Consider the following 26046-nt stretch of genomic DNA (forward strand, 5'->3'; position numbering starts at 1 on the left):
CAGTGGACATGCACCCAAGATGAAAATTTAAGACTGCTCCATGATTTCGAAGTGGAGGAACTTGCAAAGTCGCAGGATGTTCATATACTTATTTTCCAAACTGTATGCAGAATAGAAAATCTTTAAGAGGCCTCTAATCTGTTTGTTAAATCAAGAAGTATGTACAGAGCAATAAATTACTGAGTTTGTTATAGGTCCACAGTGTGTGTGCCTCCGGCACTCAGCCAGCACCTGTGCCGTGTTATTCCATCGTTAAAATCTTTGTTTCATTGTTTGGAAGCCTTGCAGTTCCCTTTGTGGTGTTGTGCTGTCATTTTCATCACTTCATGAACACATTAATTCTTTTTATTATGTCTTTTCCCAGTTTATTAAAGTGTGCTGCTTAAGTGCTCACCAGTGTCTCTGAGATATTAGAGAAGTCTTCCTAAATAATGGACACTGCAGAACAGCTGAGGGAACAGCTCTGGACCACCTCACCTCCTCCATGGATGCATATCTCCGCACCGGGTGAGTACTGACAATAAGACGGCTGTTTCTGTTTATTTTTCTGGTGAGTACTTGATCATCCACTGAAGGGTAGAGAGACTGGGTTAAAACAAGAAAACAATACTGTGATTGAGTAGACTTCTGACATCAGGATGGAAAATCAGGCATTGATCAATTCTTCTTCAAAGCCTTGCTGAACACCTTGACATCTAACCCTTGACCAACTCATCTCTTGAGCTATGTCAAGTCAAGTCAAGTCAAATTTATTTATATAGCGCTTTTCACAACACACGTTGTCACAAAGCAGCTTTACAATCGTATGGGTCCAGATTCCTAATGAGCAAGCCAAAGGCCACAGTGGCAAGGAAAAACTCCCTATAGGGTGGGGATTAGGAAGAAACCTTGGGAGGACCAAGACTCAAAAGGGAACCCATCCTCCATTGGGTGGCCCGTTAACACAAGTCCGTGGTCGCAGGGTGGTTTCAAAGTTCTACAGCAACAGTCCAGGCTCCTGTTCCCCGGCCAAGCAGCCTCAGTCTCCTCGGTGCAGGCGGTGGGCCTCAGGTGGGCCAGCATCAGCACGACCCCTCATGGCAACGGCTCATCCAACCCCGGCATCAGCTATGTGGCTGGAGACCCTGCAGCATTCACACATTTCTGGAGTCTCCACTAACTGAGCTAATAGAGTTAGAGGAATGAGTCTCAGGAATATCAGTCAGGATTCTCTCTGTGAGGTGGGCCACTCTGCCGCTCCATGCGATGCATGTCCGAAAGTCAAAATGTCACCAATGATTGTAGATGATACAATAGATCATAGATGAATTCTTTATGTACTGTGGTATCAGTTCTATGAGATTTTGGCAGATGTTTTTCGAGTGAGCACAACCACCAGTGTTCAGGATCTTTATAACTTTATAAACATTCTATACCTGCTTTTGGGTTCTTTATCAATATTGATTTCTTATTTAAAAACAATAAAATTACATTTTGCTAGCCACTAGGTTTGTACAACTGGTGGCCCTCAGAGAGCTATAGTGGACTGAATATAGGATAGGCTCCAGAATTAGTTAGAATTAGTGACAGGAAGCAAAGCCCAGAAGGACATTAAGAACCAATCAGAGGCCACCTGCTCCTCATTACTTTGTATTGCTACAAGATGACCCCAGTGGCAGTTACATATTTGGGACTTGTCTACATGGTAATGTAGATAATATGTACATATCAAATCAAATAAAGGTTTATTTGTCACATACATGGTCATACACAGTACGACAGGCAGTGAAATGCTTTGGTGACTGCTCCACCTTAAATTAAACTATGATAAATGGACAAAAAATAGAATTTAGAAATATTAAAAAAAAACAAAAGTCATAATAATAATACAGTTAAAAAAGAGCCATTTAGGTGAAATTACTTAAAGTGACGAGGTTTCAAGGTTTAAAGTGGCGAGTTTAAGGTGACGAGGTGTGTGAAGTGACTGTTTTTGTGCAGTTGCATTAAAAACCATGTTCGTTGAGGATTCGAATGGCTTGTGGGAAAAAGCTTCTTCTCATCCTCTCTGTCCTGACTTTTGGGGCACGAAAGCGCTTCCCGGAATGTAACAGGGAAAACAGTCCATTACTGGGGTGACTAGGGTCCTTTACTATCTTCCTGGGTCTTGTCCAGCACCGTCTCTTGTATATGGACTGCAGGTCAGGAAGCTCAGTCCGGATTGTGCGCTCAGCAGAACGCACCACCCTCTGAAGAGCCTGCCTATCCTGCTTGGTGCAGTTTCCAAACCAGGTTGTGATGTTTCCCATTATGATTGATTCAATGGTGCAGGTGTAGAAGTTTCGTAGCACCTTGGTTGGTAGTTTGAAGTCCTGTAATCGTCTGAGATGGTAGAGACGCTGACGGGCCTTCTTTGCCAGCATGTTGGTGTGACAAGACCATGACAGGTCCTCAGTGATGTGAACTCCGAGGTACTTGAAATTGCCTACTCTTTCCACTGCGGTGCCACCGATCATAACGGGGTGATAGTTCCTCACCTGTTTTATGCTGTAGTCCACTATCAGCTCCTTTGTCTTGCTGACGTTGAGGAAGAGATTGTTGTCCTTGCACCAGACCTCCAGATGGTTAATCTCCTCGAGGTAGGCCCTCTCATCGTTGTTGGAGATCAGGCCCACAACGACAGTATCGTCAGCAAACTTGACAATTGTGGTAGAGCTTGAAGTGGCCACACAGTCATATGTGTACAGTGAGTACAGCAGGGGGCTCAGGACACAGCCCTGAGGGGCGCCAGTGCTAAGGGTGAGTGTAGGTGAGGTGTGATGACCTACCTGCACCGCTTGTGTTCTGTCTGTGAAGAAGCTATAGATCCAACGACACAAGGATGGATGAAGTCCCAGGTTCTCCAGCTTGATGATGAGTTTGGAGGGGATAATCGTGTTAAATGCTGAGCTGTAGTCAACAAATAGCATTTTAACATAATTACCCCTCCCGGCGTCCAGGTGTGAAAGTGCAGTGTGGAGGAGGTATGCAATGGCGTCGTCTATAGAGCGGTTCTGACGGTAAGCAAACTGTAATGGATCCATAGAGTCCGGAAGTGATGAGGAGATGAGGCCTCTGATGATCCTTTCAAAGCACTTCATCACGACTGATGTGAGGGCCACTGGGCGACAGTCATTGAGGCAGGCTGGCTGGTTGTTCTTTGGGACCGGAACAATGATGGACTGTTTGAAGCACGCAGGTACGATGCACTGAGCCAGGGATAGATTAAAAATTGAAGTGAACACTGGTGCTAGCTGATCGGCGCAGATTTTAATGACACGCCCGGCGATCCCATCCGGTTCTGCCGCTTTACTGGTGTTCACCTTCCTGAAGGTTCTCCGTACATCACTCTCTCTGATGATGAGTGGTGGTGTCTGCGTTCCAACGAGCGTTGTGGGCATGCTGGTCACACTGGCAGCACTGGTGGAAGCGCTATCAGCGCTACCGGCTGCAGCATCAAAGCGTGCATAGAAAGTATTCAGCACGGTTGCCAATGTCGCGTCCGCACTAACCAGTCTGGAGGGGGGGCTTCTGTAGTCCGTTATGATACGTAGTCCCTGCCACAGGGTCCTAGAGTCACTCTGCTGGAATTGAGTCTTTATTTTCTCCCCGTAGCATCGCTTCGCTTCTTTCACCGCTCGGCGTACTCCGTAAGACGCAGCTTTATATTCCTCCATGTTACCGCTGATGAGTCCCGCGTTATAAGCAGCGGTGCGAGAGTTCAAAGCGTTGCAGATGGTTTTATTTACCCAGGGCTTCTGATTGGGAAAAGTTTTCACAACGGTTTTCTCCACCGTATCGTCCACCAGTTTCCCAAAAAATCCCACGACCGCTTCCGTAAACTCGCTGACGTCATCAGCAGTGCTCTCTCGGAACATATCCCAGTCTGCGTTGTACAGAGCGTCCTGGAAGGCAGCCACTGATTGGTCTGTCCAGAGCGTCACCTCCCTCTGAACTGGTTGTTCCTGTTTCAGCCTCTGTTTATATTTAGGCAGGAGGAAGATGGCGGCATGATCAGACTTTCACAGTGGTGGATGTAATTTCGCCTTATAACTGTCCTTAAATAAAGTGTAACAGTGGTCCAGTGTCCGTTTTCCTCTGGTGGGACAGGTAATATGCTGGTAAAAGTTTGGTATTGCGCGCTTGAGGTTACCATTATTGAAATCCCCCACCACAATAAGCGCAGCGTCCCGGTGCTTACTCTGGAATTGTGTGAGTGTATCGTGGAGTTCAGACAGTCCGGTGTCCAAGACCCATATTCGCCCAAGGAGGAATATAAACGGTGCTCACAATAACTGAAGTAAATTCGCGAGGGAGGTAGAAAGGACGAACCTTGAGTGCCAGAAGTTCCATGTTATGTGTGCAGGAGCGTGCGAGAGGGACAATATTAGTGATATCACACCACTTACTGTTAACCATCATGCACACACCTCCTCTTGTTTTTCCCGACTCCATCATTCTGTCCGTGCGGTGTACCGAGAAGCACTCGGCCGGCTCGATGGCATGATCCGGTACCGCTGGGTTCAGCCATGTCTCGGTAAAGCAGAGGAGATTGCAGTCTCGAATGTCTCTCTGGAATTTGCTTCTTGCCCGGAGGTCGTCAAGCTTGTTGTCCAGAGACTGGACGTTGGCTAGCAGGATGCTAGGCAGGGGAGCTTGATGTGGTGGGTGGATTGTAGACTAATAGAAATAAGAGTACTTCTATCATATCTGATACAAACCATGGCGAGAAGAGGAAGAGATTAAAAACAATAAAGAACTAAATAAATAGAAATAAGTAAAAAGTTGGCGGAGCAGTCGTGACGGCAGCCGACCTCACTGGCGCCATCTTCTATTACAATCTAATCTAAATTAAAGATATACAAACAAAATCATTTAGACCTTACAGATTATCTAACTGTTCCAAATGAAAACGCCACCTTTGGTGCACTAAATAAAGCTGAATTGCAGTGACAAGAATGTCTCAAGAGAAACACTCAATGATTGAAGCTTCACATGTCAAAGCCATACTAATGCATGTCAGTGTCATGCACAGAGACAACTTTTATTTGACAACTGAGTCTTATTTAGACTATGAAGGTTACCAATCTGGAAAATGGCCACAATGTCAAAAACTAGAATATCAGGAAAATTAGGGGAATATATTTGGCAGGTTTGGGTTTACAGGGATAAAAAAAACATGCTTTGCACTTCCATATTGAATTTCTGCAATCTGAGTTAAGCTTTGGATGAAATGCATGTAACCATAAGATTATAAATAATGTTCATGCACTTTGCAATAAAGCACCACAGACGACATGTATGTTTGTCTGCCAGCCTGCCCTATTAATTTATGCTGGCACATTTAATCATTTATGTTTTTCCATGTTGTAATAAGAGAATAGATCCATGAGTTTGTCGACCTTTGTGAATGAATTCGTATAAAACCCCACAAAGACAATAAGGTCCAAAGGAGAGGATTTTACTTCCATGCCTGTCAGCTGGTAATTATCCACTTCATCCTGCACACAGGGAGAGGGCAAATCTCTTTTCTAATTCCACTCGTGCCTTCCACAGCAACGTAGCTTTCTCTCCACTCCACCTTCTTTGAAATTCAATTACCCATCAGTGACCATGAGGGATCTCTGCAGGTCTGTGGACTTACTCATTCATTTGATCTTCAATATTTATTCTTGCATTGTCAGGCAAAATTGTACTTCTGACTATTTTTGTGTAAAATCAACATGGCATAAATACATTGCCATTATCAGATTAGCCCCTCATAAGTTTGGGTAACTCGAGGGCTCCCCCCTTCCCTTCATGGAATTGTATTCCACTTTAGGGAGGAGCAGGTGACATGTTAAATTGAATCTCCATTTCTCTCTGTCAATTCTGATAACTCATTTGGCTGGACACCTACAAACAAATAGGATCAGACAGAGATGGAAAAAGGAGGGTGAATAAGTTGATGCAAGAAAGAAAACAGCACCTAAATCATGTTACAACAGACAATTATAAATAGGCCTACACAACATACCTCATGTCACTTGTATAGCTAAGGTGAATAAATCAAATGTATCAATATCAATATCAGTAAATGTACAGGGGTTGGACAATGAAAATTGAAACACCTGGTTTTAGACCACAATAATTTATTAGTATGGTGTAGGGCCTCCTTTTGCGGCCAATACAGCATCAGTTCGTCTTGAGAATGACATATAAAAGTCCTGCACAGTGGTCAGAGAGATTTTAAGACATTCTTCTTACAGGATAGTGGTCAGGTCACTACGTGATGCTGGTGGAGGAAAACGTTTCCTGACTCATTCCTCCAAAACACCCCAAAGTGGCACTGGTGACTGTGCAGGCCATGGGAGATGTTTAACTTCACTTTCATGTTCATCAATCTAATCTTTCACCAGTTTTGCTGTGTGTATTGGTGCATTGTCATCCTGATAAACAGCACCTGAGCACAGCACCTGGTGCACTGTCATCCTGAGAAACATTCAGGTTTCAATGTTTGAACCTATTGGATGCACATGGTCCTCCAGATTGGTTTGGTTGTCCTTGGCTGTGACCTTACCATCTAGCACAAGTATTGGACCAAGGGAATGTCATGATATGGCAGCCCAAACCATCACTGATCCACCCCCATGATTCACTCTGTGCAACAGTCTGGGTGGTACGCTTCTTTGAGGCTTCTGCACACGTAACTCTCCCGCATGTGGGGAAAACAGAACTCATGTGGACTCATCAGAGAGCAATACATGTTTCACATTGCCCACAGCTGAAGATTTGTGCTCCTTGCACCATTTAAACCGACGTTTGGCATTGGCATGAGTGACCAAAGGTTTGGCTATAGCAGCCTAGCTATGTATATTTACTCTGTGGAGCTCCCACCAGACAGTTTTGGTGGAAACAGGAGAGTTGAGGTGCACATTTAATTCTGCCGTGATTTGGGCAGCCGTGGTTTTATGTTTTTTGGATACAATCCGGGTTAGGACCCGAACATCCCTTTCAGACAGCTTCCTCTCGCGTCCACAGTTAATCCTGTTGGATGTGGTTTGTCCTTCTTGGTGGTATGCTGACATTACCCTGGATACCATGGCTCTTGATATATCACAAAGACTTGCTACCTTGGTTACAGATGCGTCATGAAGACGTGCACCTAAAATTTGTCCTGTTTTGAACTCTTGATATGTCACCCATATCGGTGTGTTCATTGCAATATTTTGAGCAACATTGTGCTCTTACCCTGCTAATTGAACTTTCACACACTGCTCTTACTGGTGCAATTAATGAAGATTGGCCACCAGGCTGGTCCAACTTGGCCATGAAACCTCCCACACTAAAATGGCAGGTGTTATATTATTTTCAAATAATATAAATATTCTCACTCATTCCTATTTCCACGTTTGAATATTCTCAGTCTGTGTGTAGGTACATTTGTCAGCTTTGACTTAAATTTGTATTAAAGCCTTTCCAAGAAATAGAGTTCTATTAGTAATGGCAATTTAATTACGGGGGTGTATTGAAATGAAATGCAATTAGATAATCTTTTTTCTCCATTTACATAATCAACATGTATTTTTTTTATCATTGGGTTTTAAGTTTAAGTTCGAAAACATGCATTTTTATCTCTTTATCTAATACATAATTTTAAGCCAGTATCAATAATTTGGCTGTCATCATTCATGCACAAATCAAGCATTGAATATATTTCTGGCTTCAAAAACATGACTATCAACATGCCCCCTCATTATGTTTTATCCCCCCCCCCCCCAAAGCAAAGCATTCCAGAACCGGGGCTGCGGAGCAGATGTGACCTCAGAAATGCGCTTCTGGAACAATGGTAAAAATGCCCCAAAACACACTCCTAATCCTTGTGAACAGCCTTCCCAGAAGAGTTTAAGCTGTTCTAGCTGCAAAGGGTGGACCAACATCATATTGAACCCTATCGGATTATTTAGGATAATATATGTAAGACAAGACAAACATTTTGAGTGTGTCAGTTCTCAGACTGTTTCATTGTTTTTGTTATAGGATAGGCTGCAACAGCCCGCCGGTGGTGAAAAGAACCATTTTGTGAAATGACGTGTGTGCAGTATCCTACACGCGCTCGAGTAAGGAGTCGTCAGAGCGAGTAAGCAGCCTTACAAACTGACTGCACAGAAACCCTAACGGACTTTTTCCAGAGTTTTTAGATATAACCAAATATAAACCGATAGGTTTTCTAATTTTAAAAACATTTTACGTACACAAAACTTAAACTATGGATCCTCTTTACATGACAACGGATAACGTGAGCAGCAACTGGACTAACAGCTCTTTTCCAAACGAAACAAATGTTTTTTTAAACCAGTTTGTTCAGCCTGTGTGGCAGATTGTATTATGGGCGGTCGCGTACAGCACTATAGTCATCGTATCTGTGGTTGGAAACATTACTGTGATTTGGATTATTTTGGCGCACAAACGAATGCGAACTGTGACCAACTATTTTCTGGTCAACCTTGCTTTCGCGGAGGCGTCAATGTCAGCTTTCAATACCGCTATAAATTTTGTGTACGCCGTACATAACGAATGGTATTTCGGACTCGAGTATTGCCGCTTTCACAACTTCTTTCCAATTGCCGCCGTTTTTGCAAGCATTTATTCGATGACGGCTATAGCCATGGACAGGTAAGTCTATCTGTGAAGATATGACGTGTATTGATTACATTTTGAAATCTTATGTAGATTTAATTAGTTTGGTTTGAATAATAATTGTGCTTGAATGAGTTTGCTTTGGAAGACTGGTGTAAAAACAGCTAATGGCTAAACAACGTAATTGTTTGTTTTAGTAAAAATAGTGGACAGGAACACAGTTTAAGATGGTCTTAAACCAGGCAGAACCTCAGTAGGACATCTTCCACAGGATGAGACAATGCTCTGTTTTATTATCCACTGTGTTATTAACCTTTAATTGCAAAGAAAAAACTGTTACCTACTGGTTTCTGTGTGAAGCCGGCAATCTGTAATACATCTTAGCATGGCATCATTTAAAAGTAATGCTCACTATGGATTACCTCCAGGTCAAGACATGGGATCGCAAACATCAATCAATCAATCAATCAAATTTTATTTATATAGCGCTTTTTACAACAGTTGTTGTCACAAAGCAGCTTTACAAGTGCCGAGTCCTAGCCCCCAGTGAGCAAGCCAAAGGCGACAGTGGCAAGGAAAAACTCCCTAGTTTTTTGCATGAGGAAGAAACCTTGAGAGGAACCAAGACTCAGGGGGGGAACCCATCCTCCTCTGGCCGACACCGGTCACCATGACAACAACAACAACAATTTAGACAGAAAGAAGAGAAAGAAAATGAAAAATATGTAATGTCCATCATGATGTATGCATCCGGTTAGGCAGGAGGTGGCTGGCTCAGGATGGATCGCTGGTCTCCTCATCTCATTATTCCTCAAACAGGCGGGCAGCCATGTGGAGAAATGAAACAGGGAAAATTAGCTCTGTATGAGGACGTATACAGGACAGGTAAAATTATAAACATTTCCGGAGTGTGGCAGCAACTCCGGCATTTAGTTAAATTATTACAGCCTAGCTAAAAAGGCAGAACCAGAAGGTAACATAGGCTTGGGGGCATTCTGAGACAATGGCATCCGTCCACTGCACTGTCAACAAACTTGAGTGACCACGAGCAGTGACAGGACGACAGCACCAGCGCCCCAGTCTACCATAAAACCCTTTGTCTATGAACCCCTGGATCTGTACTTTTATCTAAGGGGGATATTAATTATCAAACGCTAAACTAAATAAGTGGGTTTTCAACCTAGACTTAAAGATTGTGACTGTGTCGGAGTCCCGGACGCATTTAGGAAGATTATTCCAAAGCTGGGGGGCCTTACAAGAAAAGGCTCTTCCCCCTGCTGTTACCTTATTAATTTTTGGAACTAATAAAAGACCAGCACCCTGTGATCTTAGTGGGCGTGGGGGTTCGTAATAGGAAATAAGTTCCTGAAGGTACTCAGGAGCAAGCCCGTGCAATGCTTTATAAGTTAATAAAAGAATTTTAAAGTCAATACGGAATTTAACTGGGAGCCAATGCAGGGCTGATAGTGTGTTGAGCATGTAGCCGACCTGCCTTTTCATCTTCACAGTGGGTTCATCTGCCCAAACGCTGTGATAATACTGTTCGGGCGTTGGTAAAAGCCTCTGCCTTGTGCTGCAGATATGTGGCCATCGTCCACCCCCTGCAGCAGCGGCTGAGCTCGGCTGAGACTAAGGTGGTGGTCGCAGTGGTGTGGCTGCTGGCTCTCCTCCTTGCCTTCCCTCAGTACTACTACTCCAGCACGGTACAACTTCCTGGACGTGATGTCTGCTTCATCAACTGGCCCAATTACAGAGTCTGGCACTTCCAAAAGATGTAAGCATGCACACGGCTGCAGCTTTGTGCGTCTCAGCCATGTTGTTTTTGGTTGAAGGAATCCTCTCAAATCAGTCTTCAGTCTAAAGACTGGCAGATACACAAAGGTGTTATGTTCAGAACTGGGGACACTGGAGATGAAAGTTTTAACTTGTCATTATATATATATTTTTGTGTTGTATGCTATACATCCTTCATATAATATACATCATAACATAGCATATATAAAATGATATGTGTCAGACTGAGGAATGTCGGTCACCTTTTTTCTATGTCAAGGTACACAGAGAATATACAGCTCAATGACACCAAAAAGGTTTAATGATTAGTGTTGGTCTTGAGTTTGAATTTTTTAACAAACAAATAATTTTTATATATGGTCTTTGTGACATGAGACAAAAATAAAACTAATTGCATTTTTTAAAATGTCTGGATATTTTAAAACGGTAAGATTTTCCTACTGTTGCATAAAGTAAGACTTCAACTGGTGTTGAACAGGTTCATGTCACTGAAGAAACACTTAGGCTGCAATATTTCCTCTGCCCGGTGGTCTTCATGTAGACACCATGAGTTAGTTCATGTCATTGTCTTTTATTGGAGCCCTTCCTCAGTTTATTCACTTTGCTGTCTTGGTCCAGCCTGTGCTTTGGCAGTGTTGGAGCAAGGTGTCTGTGGACAGAGAAGTTATTTTCATAAACAGTTGAGCCATTTTCCATCTAATGCAATCGATCTTCTTTCTGGCGTGGTCTGTCACTCCTTCCGTAATGTGTCTCTTTCCATGAAATAGCTTACATTACTCAGTCCATCTGGCCGTTACTGTCGGGCCCACTCTTGAGGGAGTCATCTGTGAGTTGCCTTCTTCTATAAGTTTAGTTTGAAATAATGCTAATCTATGGGGCAGTGTTCTGGGTAAAGCTCTGGTATGAGAGATAAGGAGTCATGATTAATAAACACACTACCTCTATGCATATATGCATAAGCATGAGAGAATGTATGTATCATTGTGAACTGAACCAATGAGATAGAATGGATGTAAAATGGTAAAACTGAACTTATATTTGTATAACTTAGGGTGTTGACCTCTGAGCTTTGTCTTAGCATAAATGAATGAGCAAAGTACTCATATCATCTTCTCATTAATTTGAGCTGAAACTCAAACTGAAATTAAACTGAAAATTTCAACTTGAGATAATCTTGAGTGTCATGAAGACACCATTCTGAGAGCCTTCATCTTCTTCATAAACAAGTGTGTATGCAGATAATACTGTTTCACTTCAGTTAACATGCTGAAAGATATCTTCAAGTGGAGAGAGACCCACTGGGTGTATATTAGGGATGCACCGAAAATTCGGCCACCGAAAATTTTCGACCGAAATGGCTTAAATTTGCATTTTCGGTTTTCGGCCGAAATACTTTAATCACCGAAACAACACGGCCGAATCAATGTGCTGTGATGACGCAAGCAAAAATCGCCTGCACGTGTTTATTTGGATAAAGCTAGCAAAAAAGTTTTCCAGTGATGGCGCCAAGGCAAAGGACATTACACCAAAAATTATGGAACTCGTTGCCTTAGACGATCAGCCGTTCTCTGTCGTAGGGATTTCGTAGGCTAATAGAGCACATTGAGCCCCGTTATGTTTTGCCGAGCAGACGACATTTCTCAGAAGTGTGTTTACCTGAGCTGTTTAATGTTGTTGCAACTCACGTCACGTTTTTATGAGAGAATTTATATTTATCTTTCAGGCCAGTCAGTTATAATTAAATTTAACTCGTATAAAATACATATATTTATCCTCTCAGATAAAAACGGTCTGCAAGCGAGTTTAATTTAATTAGTGGTCGGCCGTTGTCAGCGGTATCGCCGTTAACGGCCCACCACTAATTTTATTTTATAATATGCATTACTGTAATGTCAGTGCTAAATAAATATTTTCAAATCAAATTTTGTAGTTGATTTATTCTTTGAATAGCAATGCCTTGATTTTAGTGAGGTTAGCCATAAATCCAATGTTACTAATAATTGGCATAATGTATTTCGGTGTTTCGGCTTTCGGCCTTGGCTTCCTCATTTTCGGTTTCGGCTAGGAATTTTCATTTCGGTGCATCCCTAGTGTATATGAATCCTCCATGCACACAGTTCATGAATGAGAAGGGTCAACGGCTCGTTTTCAAGAATATTCTTATGAGGAACATACACTTCTGTCTGCCAAAGGGTTATGGGTATGTAGTCTCCAGATGTGAACACCAGATTAGTGATTAGTCTTCCTCTCTGCGATTAGTTATATTCCTCTCACTCTCCTGTCTCTCCTTTCTGACCTGTTGTAACACAGGTACTATGTCTGCGTGGTGGTGCTTATCTACTTCCTGCCTCTGCTGGTCATGGGCTGGGCGTATCTGGTGGTGGGACGCACCTTGTGGGCGAGCGAGATACCTGGTGACTCCTCAGACCATTACCAAAAGCAGCTCACTGCGAAGCGGAAGGTGCCCATCTTTATTTTATCAGAAGAGGCACACTTCATATTTAGTGGGTTAGAACGTTGCTTTAGATGATAATTGTTTCTCATTTTAAAGTCAGAGGTCTCTGTCCTGAGCGTAGTGCCTGTCAACACAGTGTCTGCCTTACCAAGCAGGGAGCCTTTTGTAATTAATAAAGTATATCTCAGAAACAATTTTCTTCTGTAACTGTTATTCAATACCATACCATCTGATACATTTTCTAGGTTGATGACTGCAGAATTTATTCTTTACTGCTTAAATTTTGAATATATTGTTAATTTATTTAATTTGCTTGCAGTGTAAAATGCATGTAGGTATGTAATATGAATGTTCGAAACCTCACAAATTAATTTATGTCTAGATATTTAGCATTAAGTAATCTGTAGCATTCAGTTGTAAAATGTAGTGATGGTGGTGGAGTCTTGCAGTCTAGTGTTTGCAGACGCTTCCTGTTGGTCTTCAAGTATGCAGGTCTACTGAGCTGCTGACACTTCTCATCAGGGCTGGACAATATATTGTTTTTACATGTGTTTTTTTTTGTAAACACATGTATTCTTTTATTCTGCTGGGGTGCGTTTCCCAATAATGAATGATATAAGATATAACAATATAGGGCTTTTCAAGCCCTATAATAAAAATGAAAAAATCCCTATTAAAATGCATTGATCTATATTACTGGATTGGACATCGCCTGTTGCCGCTATAGCTAGCGATGCGCTGCCCTCGGCGCCATTACTATGCGTTGAGTCATGTCAGCAAAGCAGTGTAGTTCCTATGTGGGATGTGCATCCATCTGTCACAAAAACAGTCCTAGCTCCCTTATTTCTTATCCGATTTTGATAAAATATGGCTTAAATTAAAGGTGAGAATATTGCCGATAAAACTTTGTATTATCCCAAGAGATAAATTTATAAGCAGTCTGGGAAGTTTTCAATTTAGGTAAAATTTTAACAAAACCCTGCATAAAGCCCTTTTCTTTCACCTGGCTAAAACTAAATAACACATGTATGTCATGTTTTTGATATTCAATCATAATTATGGTAAAAAGTTGTAAATAAATAATTTTGATTAATTTTAATTATGATCACAATTCTGGTATTGAAAATCAAATTTATGAGTTTATCTCTTTATTTGTAAACCCGTTACAGCTGTAGTTTTCATAAATTCTTTAAGTGCAATACCTCTTATATATGTTCAAGTATAATATGAGATGGCATCAGTGTGGAGGAGCATCTTTGAGCACTACATGGCTAAATGTGGGTGAAATTAATTATGAAATTATGATAGAGTGTAACGCTGGACGGAGAAGGCACGACGAGCGTCAAGTAGTGCAGACAACAACGTTTATTATGATCAAACACACACGTGAAGCTCCGTGCGGAGTGCAAACAGACAACACTTCTCACACAGGCACGAAACTTTAAACATAGACGAGCACAAGACACTGCGCGAACGCACATTAAATAGGTGATTAACACAGACCCTCGTGATCTCGAGACAAGGCACAGGTGCAACTACGAACACGCTCACAAACAACCCACACCCACGGAAGTACATACATGGACATAACGACACGCAGACAACGTAGCGGCACGCCCACAGGGAATGGTCCGGAGCTGTGACTGTGACATAGAGAAAATAATGAGTTTGAATCTGAAATTTATGACAAAATTTGTCAGATTTTTTTTTACCTTCAAGTAGCAGAAAAGAGCTTACACAATTCCGTTTCCCACAAATACATAGATAAATTGACATGACACAAAATATACAATTTTCAAAATCATTTATTGCAGCCACTTCTCATTGGCTACAGAATTTCATCAACTTTAATAAAATATTTATTATTATTAATATGGTCTGGAAGGTTAAAAATCTGTGGCACTGCTCCTTCTCTAACATGTGCCCTCTTCAGTGTACGGTTGATATCAGTGGGCAGTGAGCACTATCCCTGCTGTAGATGACGGTCCTCTCAGACGTCCACACTTTCTGACCCACAATACAGCTCATATTTTCTTTGTTTGTTGGGAAATCTGTGTAGAAAAATGGCATTTATTTAAAAAAAAAAACCTGTATTAACCTGGGGTGAGTTTCCAAAAACGTTCTTAGCGCTAAGTACTTCGTAACCTCATTCTTACGTACAAACGTTTTGGGAAACTCGCCCCTGTTGATTTAAAAAATAATTATGACAAATTCAATTGACTTAAATTTTCATTTGGTTTCATTATTTATTCAGGTTGTGTGAGAGAGTATCTATGGGACATAATGCCAACTGGACTGAACATCGGTCCCAGTAATACAGATTTAGAGATAATTTTAATGAACATCGTATTTACAACATTATCCTAACATAACAATATTAATAACAATACATTATAATTTGTTATTAAGTGGGTTTACTCGACATAGCTTTATCAAAATCAAGCTAGCATGGACAGTCAACATCCCTCATCTCCGCTATTTTTTTTATTTATAAAAATTGTTTTACTGACCTGTGAAATGTTATACCCTTTGATCTTTTGATATTGTTGTCGTAGTTTTGACAATTTATTGCAAAACATTGAGTCCCTCTTTGGTTTTCCTTACGTAACTGTCTGCTAGATCTCATTTTTATGTCCATCCATTGATGTTCCTCAATGCATAGCAATGGTGCCTGTGCGGCGCATGCTAAGTCACGTGATGTCCAATCCAGTAATATAGATCATTGTTAAAATGAATGGTGGAATGTTCAGAAATTCAAATCTTAACAGCCAGTTAGAGTGTGTGCTGGCAAGAAAAATTATCAAAACTCTTGTGGATAAACTGCTGTAAAATCCTTACACCTTGACCTAGAAGCTCCATTAAAATTTTAAATGGGAGAGAAACTTGTCCTTTCTGGCTCGCCGAGATATCTAATCATTTGATCAATTACTTTTAGAGTTATGAGCATTTGTTTGGCACTAGACACAGAAAACTGCCCCATTGGCCCCCATATAAATGTATCAGAATCAGCTTTGTTGAGATTTTTGTGTGTTTTTAACTTGTCATAAATCAGTCATTTTTGTGTCATACCACACAAAAATACATCAAAATCATCAGCAAGGGGTCCTCTCTCACATGATCTCTTTGCTGAAGCGATAAGTTAAATGCGTCCTGAACTACGACCGTTTGTTCGGAGGGTGCAAATCACACTAAAACAAGGTTTTTCCACTCAGAAGAAGCAGACAAAGTGGCAGTTATTTTTGAACGTGTCTCCCCCCCCCCCCCCCCCCCCCCCCCCCCAACAATGTTAGTGTTAATACTGTTGTGGTTGGCAAGGACAAGCTACCGATTAACGGTTAATTAACCGTCACGCGTTAACTGTCCGTTTGGAATTTAACTACCTCACGTCGGCAAACTGTTAGCATGCGGACTAACGTTAGCTACCTAGCTAGCTATATCTGCGTAGTAATTAAGCATTTGCTGAAGCCCAATCGATTTCCAATTAAGTACTTTTTTAGATACTTTTTCCAACCACTTACAGCTCCGCGGTCAGTTCTCCCGTTTCCCTGGATGTGTGTTGTATGCGTGTTAGTGTCCCCCCTCCCTTAGAACCAGTGTGCTTTGCCGTTAATAAAATAGCATTGAGCTAACGTTGGTGTCATGGCTCATTCTTGTTCTCCTGACTCGACGACGTTTCAATTTTTATTACATTTATAAAGCAGCTCTCATATGCCTGTTTGGTAATATTTTATGTTTACTTTTTGACATAAAATGCACAATTACTTAATTATATTCTGTATATTTTTAATTTACTTCATAAAGCATAAAATGTATAGTTCAGGCAACTTGGATACTAATGAATAATTACCTGAACTAAACAATTGTAGCTGGAACAACATAAAACATTTTGTTGGACTCACTAGGTGTATTTGGTTAATATAAAACATTTTGTTGGACTCACTAGGTGTATTTGGTTAATATATAACATTTTGTTGGCTCAACTTATTTTCTTTAATTAGACTGAATTCTGTAGTTGTCAGCAGAACTTAAAATTTGCAATTTGCAGAGCTTAAATTAGACCAACTAAAAAAATTAGGTGCAATGGGTCACTAAGATTTTTTTAGTTGGTGAGAAATTTTTTACAGTGTACTGTTAGAGATGCCCGTACGTTTTTAAAAATAAATATTAATTTTAATATTAATTTCCATGATTTCATATTAGCAAATGTTCAAGTTTTTTAAAGGAAAATTTGTGGCTTCTACCCTATTTGAGGTAGAATTGCATGTGAGCTTCGAATTAAGTACTGAATGGGTCATAGTACTCTCACTGTAAAAAAATTCAAGTCTCACCAACTAAAAAAATCTTAGTGACCCGTTGTACCTAATTTTTTTAGTTGGTCTAATTTAAGCTCTGCAAATTGCAAATTTTAAGTTCTGCTGACAACTACAGAATTCAGTCTAATTAAAGAAAATAAGTTGAGCCAACAAAATGTTATATATTAACCAAATACACCTAGTGAGTCCAACAAAATGTTTTATGTTGTTCCAGCTACAATTGTTTAGTTTAGGTAATTATTCATTAGTATCCAAGTTGTCTGAACTATACATTTTATGCTTTATGAAGTAAATTCAAAATATACAGAATATAATTAATTGTGCATTTTATTTGCATGTCAAAAAGTAAACATAAAATATTACCAAACAGGCATATGAGAGCTGCTTTATAAATGTAATAAAAAATGAAACGCCGTCGAGTCAGGAGGACAAGAATGAGCCATGACACCAACGTTAGCTCAATGCTAATTTATTAGCAATACGCTAACGGCAAAAACACACTGATTCTAAGGGAGGGGGGACATTAACACGCATACGACACACATCCAGGGAAACGGGAGAACTGACTGCGGAGCTGTATGTGGTTGGAAAAAGTATCAAAAAAAGTACTTAATTAGAAATCGATTGGGCTTCAGCAAATGCTTAATTACTACGCAGTTCTAGCTAGCTAGGTAGCTAACGTTAGTCCACATGCTAACAGTTTGCCGACGCGAGGTAGTTAAATTCCAAACGGACAGTTAACGCGTGACGGTTAATTAACCGTTAATCGGTAGCTTGTCCTTGCCAACCACAACAGTATTAACACTAACATTACTAAACTCATAGCAAACTGAAACACTGAAAAACAACTTGTTGGCTTAGCTCTAGTTTTGATAACTATACGTTTGGAAAATATGTTGAAATACGACCTAGTTCAAAATTCAAACTCAACAAACACCACCAAGTTAGCTGTGTTAGCTTAGTAAAGATCCACATTAACTTCACTCAGTGAACGTTTGAAGTCCTCTAGATAAATGGTGAAATGCTGGGTCTTCATTTTAGTTTTGGTGCAGAAGGCGCCAAGAAAATTGTCTCTCTTGAGCATGCGCATTAGTTTCACCACTACCACTATTGCTCGCCCAACACAGTTTTTTACTTTGGACTTGGCATGTTGACTGAGAACCATAATGCTCATTCACTGAACACAAAATATTAAGTTGAATGGTAAAAATGCAGCAGCTGATGGCACAACTCGTTTTTTGTTTTTGGAGTAACTATTTTTATGTTTCATGCTTTGCCCACATAAATTTTTATATTCACAGAACATAAGCAAACAAAGATTTTTTTACAGTGCTTAGGTTACAAGTTTAAGTACGATGTTAGTTACCAAGAGTTCTGGGAAACACTCATAAATATAAGAATGTACGAGGCTATGAAGTTATAAACATTTTAGGAAACTCACCCCTGACCAAGATCACTCACTACAGATTTTTTTTTATGAATCACAGTGCTTATGTAATCCACTAAGTGTCAATAAGTTGGGTAAAAAAAATAGCAAAATGTTTTTGGTAAAAATGCTAAATGTTCAAGCACATCACATCAAGTGGTCACCCCTGTGTCATAGAACATATTCCCAATACAGCAGTGTAATTGCAATGGAGTATTCATCTTCAAATCAATTTTACAGTTACATTTAGGGCATTTTGCAGACGTTCTTATCCAGAGCGACTTAAAATTTAGTACAATATATATATAGTATTCATTTTCAAACCAATAGAGTATTAATCTTCAAACCAATAGAGTATTCATCCTCAAACCGTGTCGCCCTGTTCCTCGTCCTGTCTTGGTGTCCTATCAGGTAGTGAAGATGATGATCGTTGTGGTCTGCACCTTTGCTGTGTGCTGGCTGCCATTTCATGTCTACTTCTTGGTACATGAGTTTCTGCCCCACCTGTTTGAGGAGCGCTTCATCCAGCAGGTGTATCTGGGAATAATGTGGCTGGCCATGAGCTCCACCATGTACAACCCCATCATCTACTGCCTCCTTAATGACAGGTACCAACAACAGCAAAGAAATATGTGCTTGGATATATTTTTCATGCACTTTACAATAGCATTACATGTGTAGTATTACAGTAATGTATACCAAACAACTGTAGGCCTGGAGAGTTTATACAACATGTTCCTGGCAGGTTTCGAGTAGGATTCCAGCGAGCGTTCTTCTGGTGTCCTTGCGCCCCCGAGGGCTCCTATGAAGGTCTGGAACTCGAGTCAACTCACCACCTACAGACCCAGGTCAGCTTCTACCATGCTAGCCGCATGGAAACCACTGTTTCCACGGTGATGTCGCCTGGAGAGGGAACCTCAGGTGAGCCAAGCCCGGTTCTCGGTAGACCTCACTTCCAACACCTCCTCCAGAAGTTTATGAAATACTATCTCCAGTGTTCTTCAGAAACATGGGGCTTAGACTGATATACAGGCATGTCTTCTGCTGTGTCACAATACAGTTTTTCTCAGTCGATTTTGTTCATTTCTCAGATCAGAATTGAAATTTGCAAAACTGTTCATTCAATCTCCTCATCTCCTTGTCACTTGTGCACATCCTAATTGCACTTCTCATTGTGTTTCACATTTTGCAAATGCTCATGGACAATGATAATTTTGCATTATCAATTTCTTATGTCATGTTTATCAAAATGTGTACAGTGTACAGATCGTCTGTTGAATTGTCTTACTCTCCAAAACATTTAGTCTTTAGATCATCGCCTAGGTCGTGCTGAACATGTTCTCATAATCTCTAAGGCATAATTTTACATTTATTTATTTTTGTTACATTTGAGTAATTTATCTTAATTTGATTAAATTGTTCACAGGAGAACATTCAGTTTCAGTAAGAAAGGAAATTTGTGAAGGTTAGATCAGACATGTGAACAAGTCACTAAGTTGCAAGTAACAAGTAAGTCTCAAGTCTTCACAATCAAGTCTCGAGTCAAGTCCCAAGTCAATACAATCAAGTCTTGAGTCAAGTCCCAAGTCTTAAACTTCAAGTCCTAGTCAAGTCACCAGATGTAATTTCAATATTTAACACAACTGATGCAGTTGATTAGTAGTATATTAAGTTAGTCAGACTAACTAACGTTAGGCGATTGAGTGTTTCGGTTCGCTTGAGTGAGATGTCGTCGCAATTGTCGTCGTCTTCACCTACACCCCCCCCCTCTCGCGTCAGTCCCCCTCCCCCCCGCTTTCGAATGATCGTTGGTGCGGACCGCTGACACAAGTCAAGTTGCTCATGTGGACCCTTGTAAAAGTTAATTTCTGACCCCTGAGTTATCACATCCCAGCTAGCTAGTTAACCGTTATAGCATTATGTGAAATATACATAGCAGAGACTTACTTTAGTTTGTGCAGCCTCAAATGTCGAACAAAGTTTGAAGTGGTTGCATCTCCATCTCTTATCCTGACTCCACATGTCTTGCATGTCGCAGTTCTTCTTTTATTCACAAAGGCATAATCTTTATAATTGAACAGGATCATTTTTGGGAGCATGTTGCTTGTCCTCTCCGCACAAATTCAATGGTGCTTCCCCCCCTCCCCCGATCGGTTACGGATAAACTGAGCTGAGCAGTTCACATTTTACAGCACCATTTAATACAAAATGATCCAGTTATGTGATCCTATATTACTTATTTATTATGTTAAAATAAGGGTGACCAGACGTCCTCTTTTTCCCGGACATATCCTACTTTTGAGACGAATTTCAAAATCGTCCGGAATTTTGCGAAGGAAGTGTGGGTAGATCGCATGACCTTAAAAAGTAGTGTATGAATGACAGGCTATTGTCAATCTGCACTGATGGTTGTATTTTGATTCACATACATGGTAGCCAATCTGACGTCTAGGGTTTGACACACGCAAACACCCCCGTGACACTCGTCACATGTATTAGCGAGAGGGAAACGCGCACAGCGACCCAGAACGAACAAACAAAACAACATGGAAGACTCAACGCGCAAGAGAATAGAAAGCAAAACCGTGAGGGCACGAAGTAAATAGAAACAAAAAACCAATGCGGAAAATACAACGCGTGAAAAATAACACTCAACCGTAGTGAGACGGGAGGAAGAAACAAAACAACAACAGTAACTAAAAAACAGCGCGGATAAATGCAACGCGAAAACGAAACCAAGGACACCAGCAGAAGTAACTGGCAAAAAACGCTGCAGCAAAATAAAACCCTTCCCAAAAATAAAGGCAAAACGGATAGGAAGACATACAGGATTGGGAAAACTTGAGATGGGTCAGGAAGCGACGCATGAGATACTCGAATAAGTAAAGAGAAAGCATAAAAGAGAGGTGGCGAGACACCATTAAACGATAAGCAATCACAGAGAAAGCAGAGACTGGCTGAGAACGTATGGTTACGTCGGTTTAGTCTGGGACTGACTCTGGTGCCCCTAGCGACGGCTGGGGGAACTGCATCCAAGTCAGCCCTGACAGCTCGCAAAATGAACCTCAAGAATTTTGGTAACAACAAAAACCATTTTATTTTACCAAAGCACTTAATTTTTGTTAATTAAATGTGAAAGACACTTCATTTTCTGTATTTGTCATTCTGTCTTGCAAAGCAGACTGTAGTAGATCATGCAGATTTTATAGACTGAAGCAGACATTTTTATAAATCAAATCGTTTTTTGAATCGAAAATTGTTTTGAATCAAAAATCGATTTTTGAATTGAATTGTGGCCCCCAAAATCTGAATCGAATCGAATCGTGAGATAGTAAACGATTCCCACCCCTACTGTATTCAATTTTTTGTTTTGCATTTTTGCACTCTTATACCATATAGGATATCAAGATTAGGTCATAGGGGTGGCAGAGGTTCCATTTTTTACACCTCAACAAGAGGAGGCTGTATGTGCTCATGTTATTTTGAATGTGTAGAGTAAGTTTCTAATTTTACAGTTTTTTCAGTCAGTTGTCATGTCTTTTCTGAATTTCAATCAGATTTGTTTTTGTCAACAAATTGCAGTGCGAACAATATTGCTGTACAAATTTGATTCCAGTCCAATTTCTTTCTATCAGTCTCCCACATACAGTGATGTGTAACTTTGTGTTCTGTGTAAGTTTGTATTTTGTAACGTATTGTATTTTGTATTGTTTCATTTGATATGCCACAGAATGTGCATCATTCTTGAAATCAAAAGCTATTTTCCATCAGAATATACTTAGTCTGCACTGTGACTTAAAGTTACACTGACAACCAGTGATAGCTTAGTTACCTTGAAAAAGTAATCAGATTACTGATTACTCCTTTTTAAAGTAACTTAGTTATTTTACAGATTACTTTATTTTAAAAGTAACTACGTTAGATTACAAGTTACTTTAGTAGTTATATACAACAGCAAAATGAGTTTTTCCAATACTCGCTTTATTGTTAATGCATTTTTAACAGTAACAATGTATCTCCTAGCATTTAAATTATGTATATCCTTACATTACGTTTGTGTCGCTGCATTTGTATTATTTTTAAATGTATTTGAAAACGTAATATAACACAGCTATTTGTTGTGAAACGAAATACTATTACAAGTTTAAGCATTTTAAAGTAGGCTACTTTAGCCAAAATTCCAGCACTTTCAAACCTGGAACACAATGCAACATTAAAATTTTCTTTCCCCTGTTCCTTCCTTTCCTGTAAATGTTCTGTCCCCTGTTTTTGAGGGGTATTTCTTTACTTTATCACATATCGTTACGGAGGACACTGCAAAGAATGACGTGAACGCGCTCCCCGCTCTCAAGGTTCGCGTGCAGCATGTGGAGTCGAGTGCTACGGTCAGACGCAAAAGTATAACTGAGCAAGGAGAAAGCAAAAAATATGTCAATTTTAGCAGTATAAAATTACACATTACTGTTTATGGGAGCATGACTGTAAGAAAATGGACAGAAATCCATTGATGCATTCTTTGTAAAGAAATTTATTGATGGATCATGTCATCAAAAAATAAACAAACAAAAGACAAGTCTGGAAAAACATTACTTTGCACAAAGAATAAAATGTTCAGAAATTTTAACCTAGGAAACAAGCAGCATTGTACAGTGCAAATCACAGTGCTGTTTTCTATACCTCCTGACATTCTTGTCTGTTGGGCCACATATTCTCATCCACATCACAACGCATATCTTCCCTTGCAATGCAGCGTGGAAATAATCTTTTGGAACGTCTAATCCAGCCTCTGCAAGCTTCTACTGTGATGTCATCACATGCTGCATCCATGGCAGCCAGCAGAGCCATCCGAGTATGAGGCTGCCGATCGTAAACCTTCCACCTCCATGCGGAGAAGAACTCCTCATTTGGGTTCAGGAATGGGGAATAGGGTGGGAGAAATAGCATCAGCACCCTGTTATGGGTTGCAAACCATTGCCTGATGATGTTTGAATGATGGAATCTCACTATGTCCCAAATTACCACATAATTTGTTACATAATTTGTAAATCTGGAGCCTTTTCATGGTCATTTAGAGCCATATACCCATCTGGGATGAGATCCCTGTAGAGTGTATCTATGAATGTGACGAGATGCTGTGTGTTGTATGGCCCTAAAGTGGGAATATGAGTTAGTACACCCAATTCTGGAATGGCTGCACACATAGTGATGTTCCCTCCTCGTTGGCCAGGTACATCAACGGTGGCTCTGTGTCCAATAATATTTCGACCACGTCTTCTGCCTTTTGTCAGGTTGAAGCCAGCCTCATCCACGTATATGAATTGATGAGTTTGCTCACTTGATTCCAGCTCCATTATACTTTACATTTCAGAAGTTACAAAAACAAAATAAAGTTATAATCTTACAGGAACAGAATTCACTGAAGATCACATCAAATGTACATGTTAGTCAAATTTACTGTCATTACACAATTTACATCATTACACAAGGAACTATTTACTGAAATGGGTAGTTACTGTATGATGATTTACCTGCACAGAGAAGCTGCTTCACTCTGTCACCATTCCTTTCAAATGGTACATGATACAACTGTTTCATTCTCATCTGGTTTCTTCTAAGCACTCTGTCAATAGTTGAGATGCTTACTGACTGTATGTTTACAAAGATGTCATGGTTGTCTATAATGGATCTCCCTAAGTCTAATAGCATTATTAGCTATGACAATTTCACAGATGGCATCCTCCTGCTGAGGTGTAAAAAGGGGACCTCTGCCACCCCTGTGAGGTAGCCCTGCAGACCTGTGTGGTACACAAGTAGTAAGGCAAACACAAGACTGAGTTGAGTATACTTTTAGAAAATATGTAAAATTGTAATATGAAGTGTTAGTGTGTACTGTAAACATAAAAGTATTACATTATAGAGTTATTTGGATTACCCACCTGTTCTCTCTACGAAAAGTTTGGATTATTGAGGACACGGTTGATCTCCCAACATTTGGCTGCACCCTTCGGCCAGCTTCAGCCATTGTTAGGCCATGATTGACAACATGGTCTATAAGTGTGGCCCTTATTTCATCTGCAACATGTCTATGTCCATGGCCTCTTCTACCTCTCCCTCTGTTATACCTCCTTACTCCCCTTCCACACACTCTTACTGCTCTTACTCCCCTTCCACGCACTCTTACTGCTCTTACTCCCCTTCCACGCACTCTTACTGCTCTTACTCCCCTTCCACGCACTCTTACTGCTCTTACTCCCCTTCCACGCACTCTTACTGCTCTTACTCCCCTTCCACTCACTCCTACTGCTCTTACTCCCCTTCCACACACTCTTACTGCTCTTACTCCCCTTCCACGCACTCTTACTGCTCTTACTCCCCTTCCACGCACTCTTACTGCTCTTACTCCCCTTCCACGCACTCTTACTGCTCTTACTCCCCTTCCACGCACTCTTACTGCTCTTACTCCCCTTCCACGCACTCTTACTGCTCTTACTCCCCTTCCACGCACTCTTACTGCTCTTACTCCCCTTCCACGCACTCTTACTGCTCTTACTCCCCTTCCACGCACTCTTACTGCTCTTACTCCCCTTCCACGCACTCTTACTGCTCTTACTCCCCTTCCACGCACTCTTACTGCTCTTACTCCCCTTCCACGCACTCTTACTGCTCTTACTCCCCTTCCACGCACTCTTACTGCTCTTACTCCCCTTTCACGCACTCTTACTGCTCTTATTCCCCTTCCACACTCTTACTGCTCTTACTCCCCTTCTACACACTCTTACTGCTCTTACTCCCCTTCCACACACTCTTACTGCTCTTACTCCCCTTCTACACACTCTTACTGCTCTTACTCCCCTTCCACACACTCTTACTGCTCTTACTCCCCTTCCACGCACTCTTACTGCTCTTACTCCCCTTCCACACACTCTTACTGCTCATACTCCCCTTCCACACACTCTTACTGCTCTTACTCCCCTTCCACACACTCTTACTGCTCTTACTCCCCTTCCACTCACTCCTACTGCTCTTACTCCCCTTCCACACACTCTTACTGCTCTTACTCCCCTTCCACACACTCTTACTGCTCATACTCCCCTTCCACGCACTCTTACTGCTCTTACTCCCCTTCCACACACTCTTACTGCTCTTATTCCCCTTCCACACTCTTACTGCTCTTACTCCCCTTCCACGCACTCTTACTGCTCTTACTCCCCTTCCACACACTCTTACTGCTCATACTCCCCTTCCACGCACTCTTACTGCTCTTACTCCCCTTCCACACACTCTTACTGCTCTTATTCCCCTTCCACACTCTTACTGCTCTTACTCCCCTTCTACACACTCTTACTGCTCTTATTCCCCTTCCACACACTCTTACTGCTCTTATTCCCCTTCCACGCACTCTTACTGCTCTTACTCCCCTTCCA

The 26046-nt window shown here is 40.9% G+C and overlaps 1 protein-coding gene and 1 long non-coding RNA gene across 4 annotated transcripts in view; one reads left to right on the plus strand and one right to left on the minus strand.

Moving 5' to 3' along the window:
• The first annotated feature begins 255 nt into the window (after positions 1-255).
• tacr1b (tachykinin receptor 1b) overlaps positions 256-26046 on the plus strand; it is a 29471-nt gene continuing 3680 nt past the window's right edge. For 2 of the 3 annotated variants that reach the window (XM_076986520.1, XM_076986518.1), the window contains exons 1-7: positions 256-507; positions 7779-7843; positions 8035-8670; positions 10214-10408; positions 12739-12889; positions 19034-19230; positions 19368-19543. In XM_076986520.1, coding sequence (XP_076842635.1) covers positions 8264-8670; positions 10214-10408; positions 12739-12889; positions 19034-19230; positions 19368-19543 — 1126 coding nt within the window. In that variant the 5' untranslated portion in view covers positions 256-507; positions 7779-7843; positions 8035-8263. Of the gene's footprint in view, positions 508-7778; positions 7844-7898; positions 8671-10213; positions 10409-12738; positions 12890-19033; positions 19231-19367; positions 19544-26046 lie in introns of those variants that run through there. The other variant, XM_076986519.1, reaches the window with a different exon arrangement.
• LOC143487540 (uncharacterized) lies at positions 9090-11028 on the minus strand. The gene is made up of 2 exons (XR_013124289.1): positions 10870-11028; positions 9090-10498 (listed from the first exon to the last, which is right to left on the minus strand). It is a non-coding gene; the product is annotated as an uncharacterized LOC143487540 (long non-coding RNA).

The sequence above is a fragment of the Brachyhypopomus gauderio genome, unplaced genomic scaffold (assembly GCF_052324685.1).
Source record: "Brachyhypopomus gauderio isolate BG-103 unplaced genomic scaffold, BGAUD_0.2 sc47, whole genome shotgun sequence".
Classification (NCBI taxonomy): domain Eukaryota; kingdom Metazoa; phylum Chordata; class Actinopteri; order Gymnotiformes; family Hypopomidae; genus Brachyhypopomus; species Brachyhypopomus gauderio.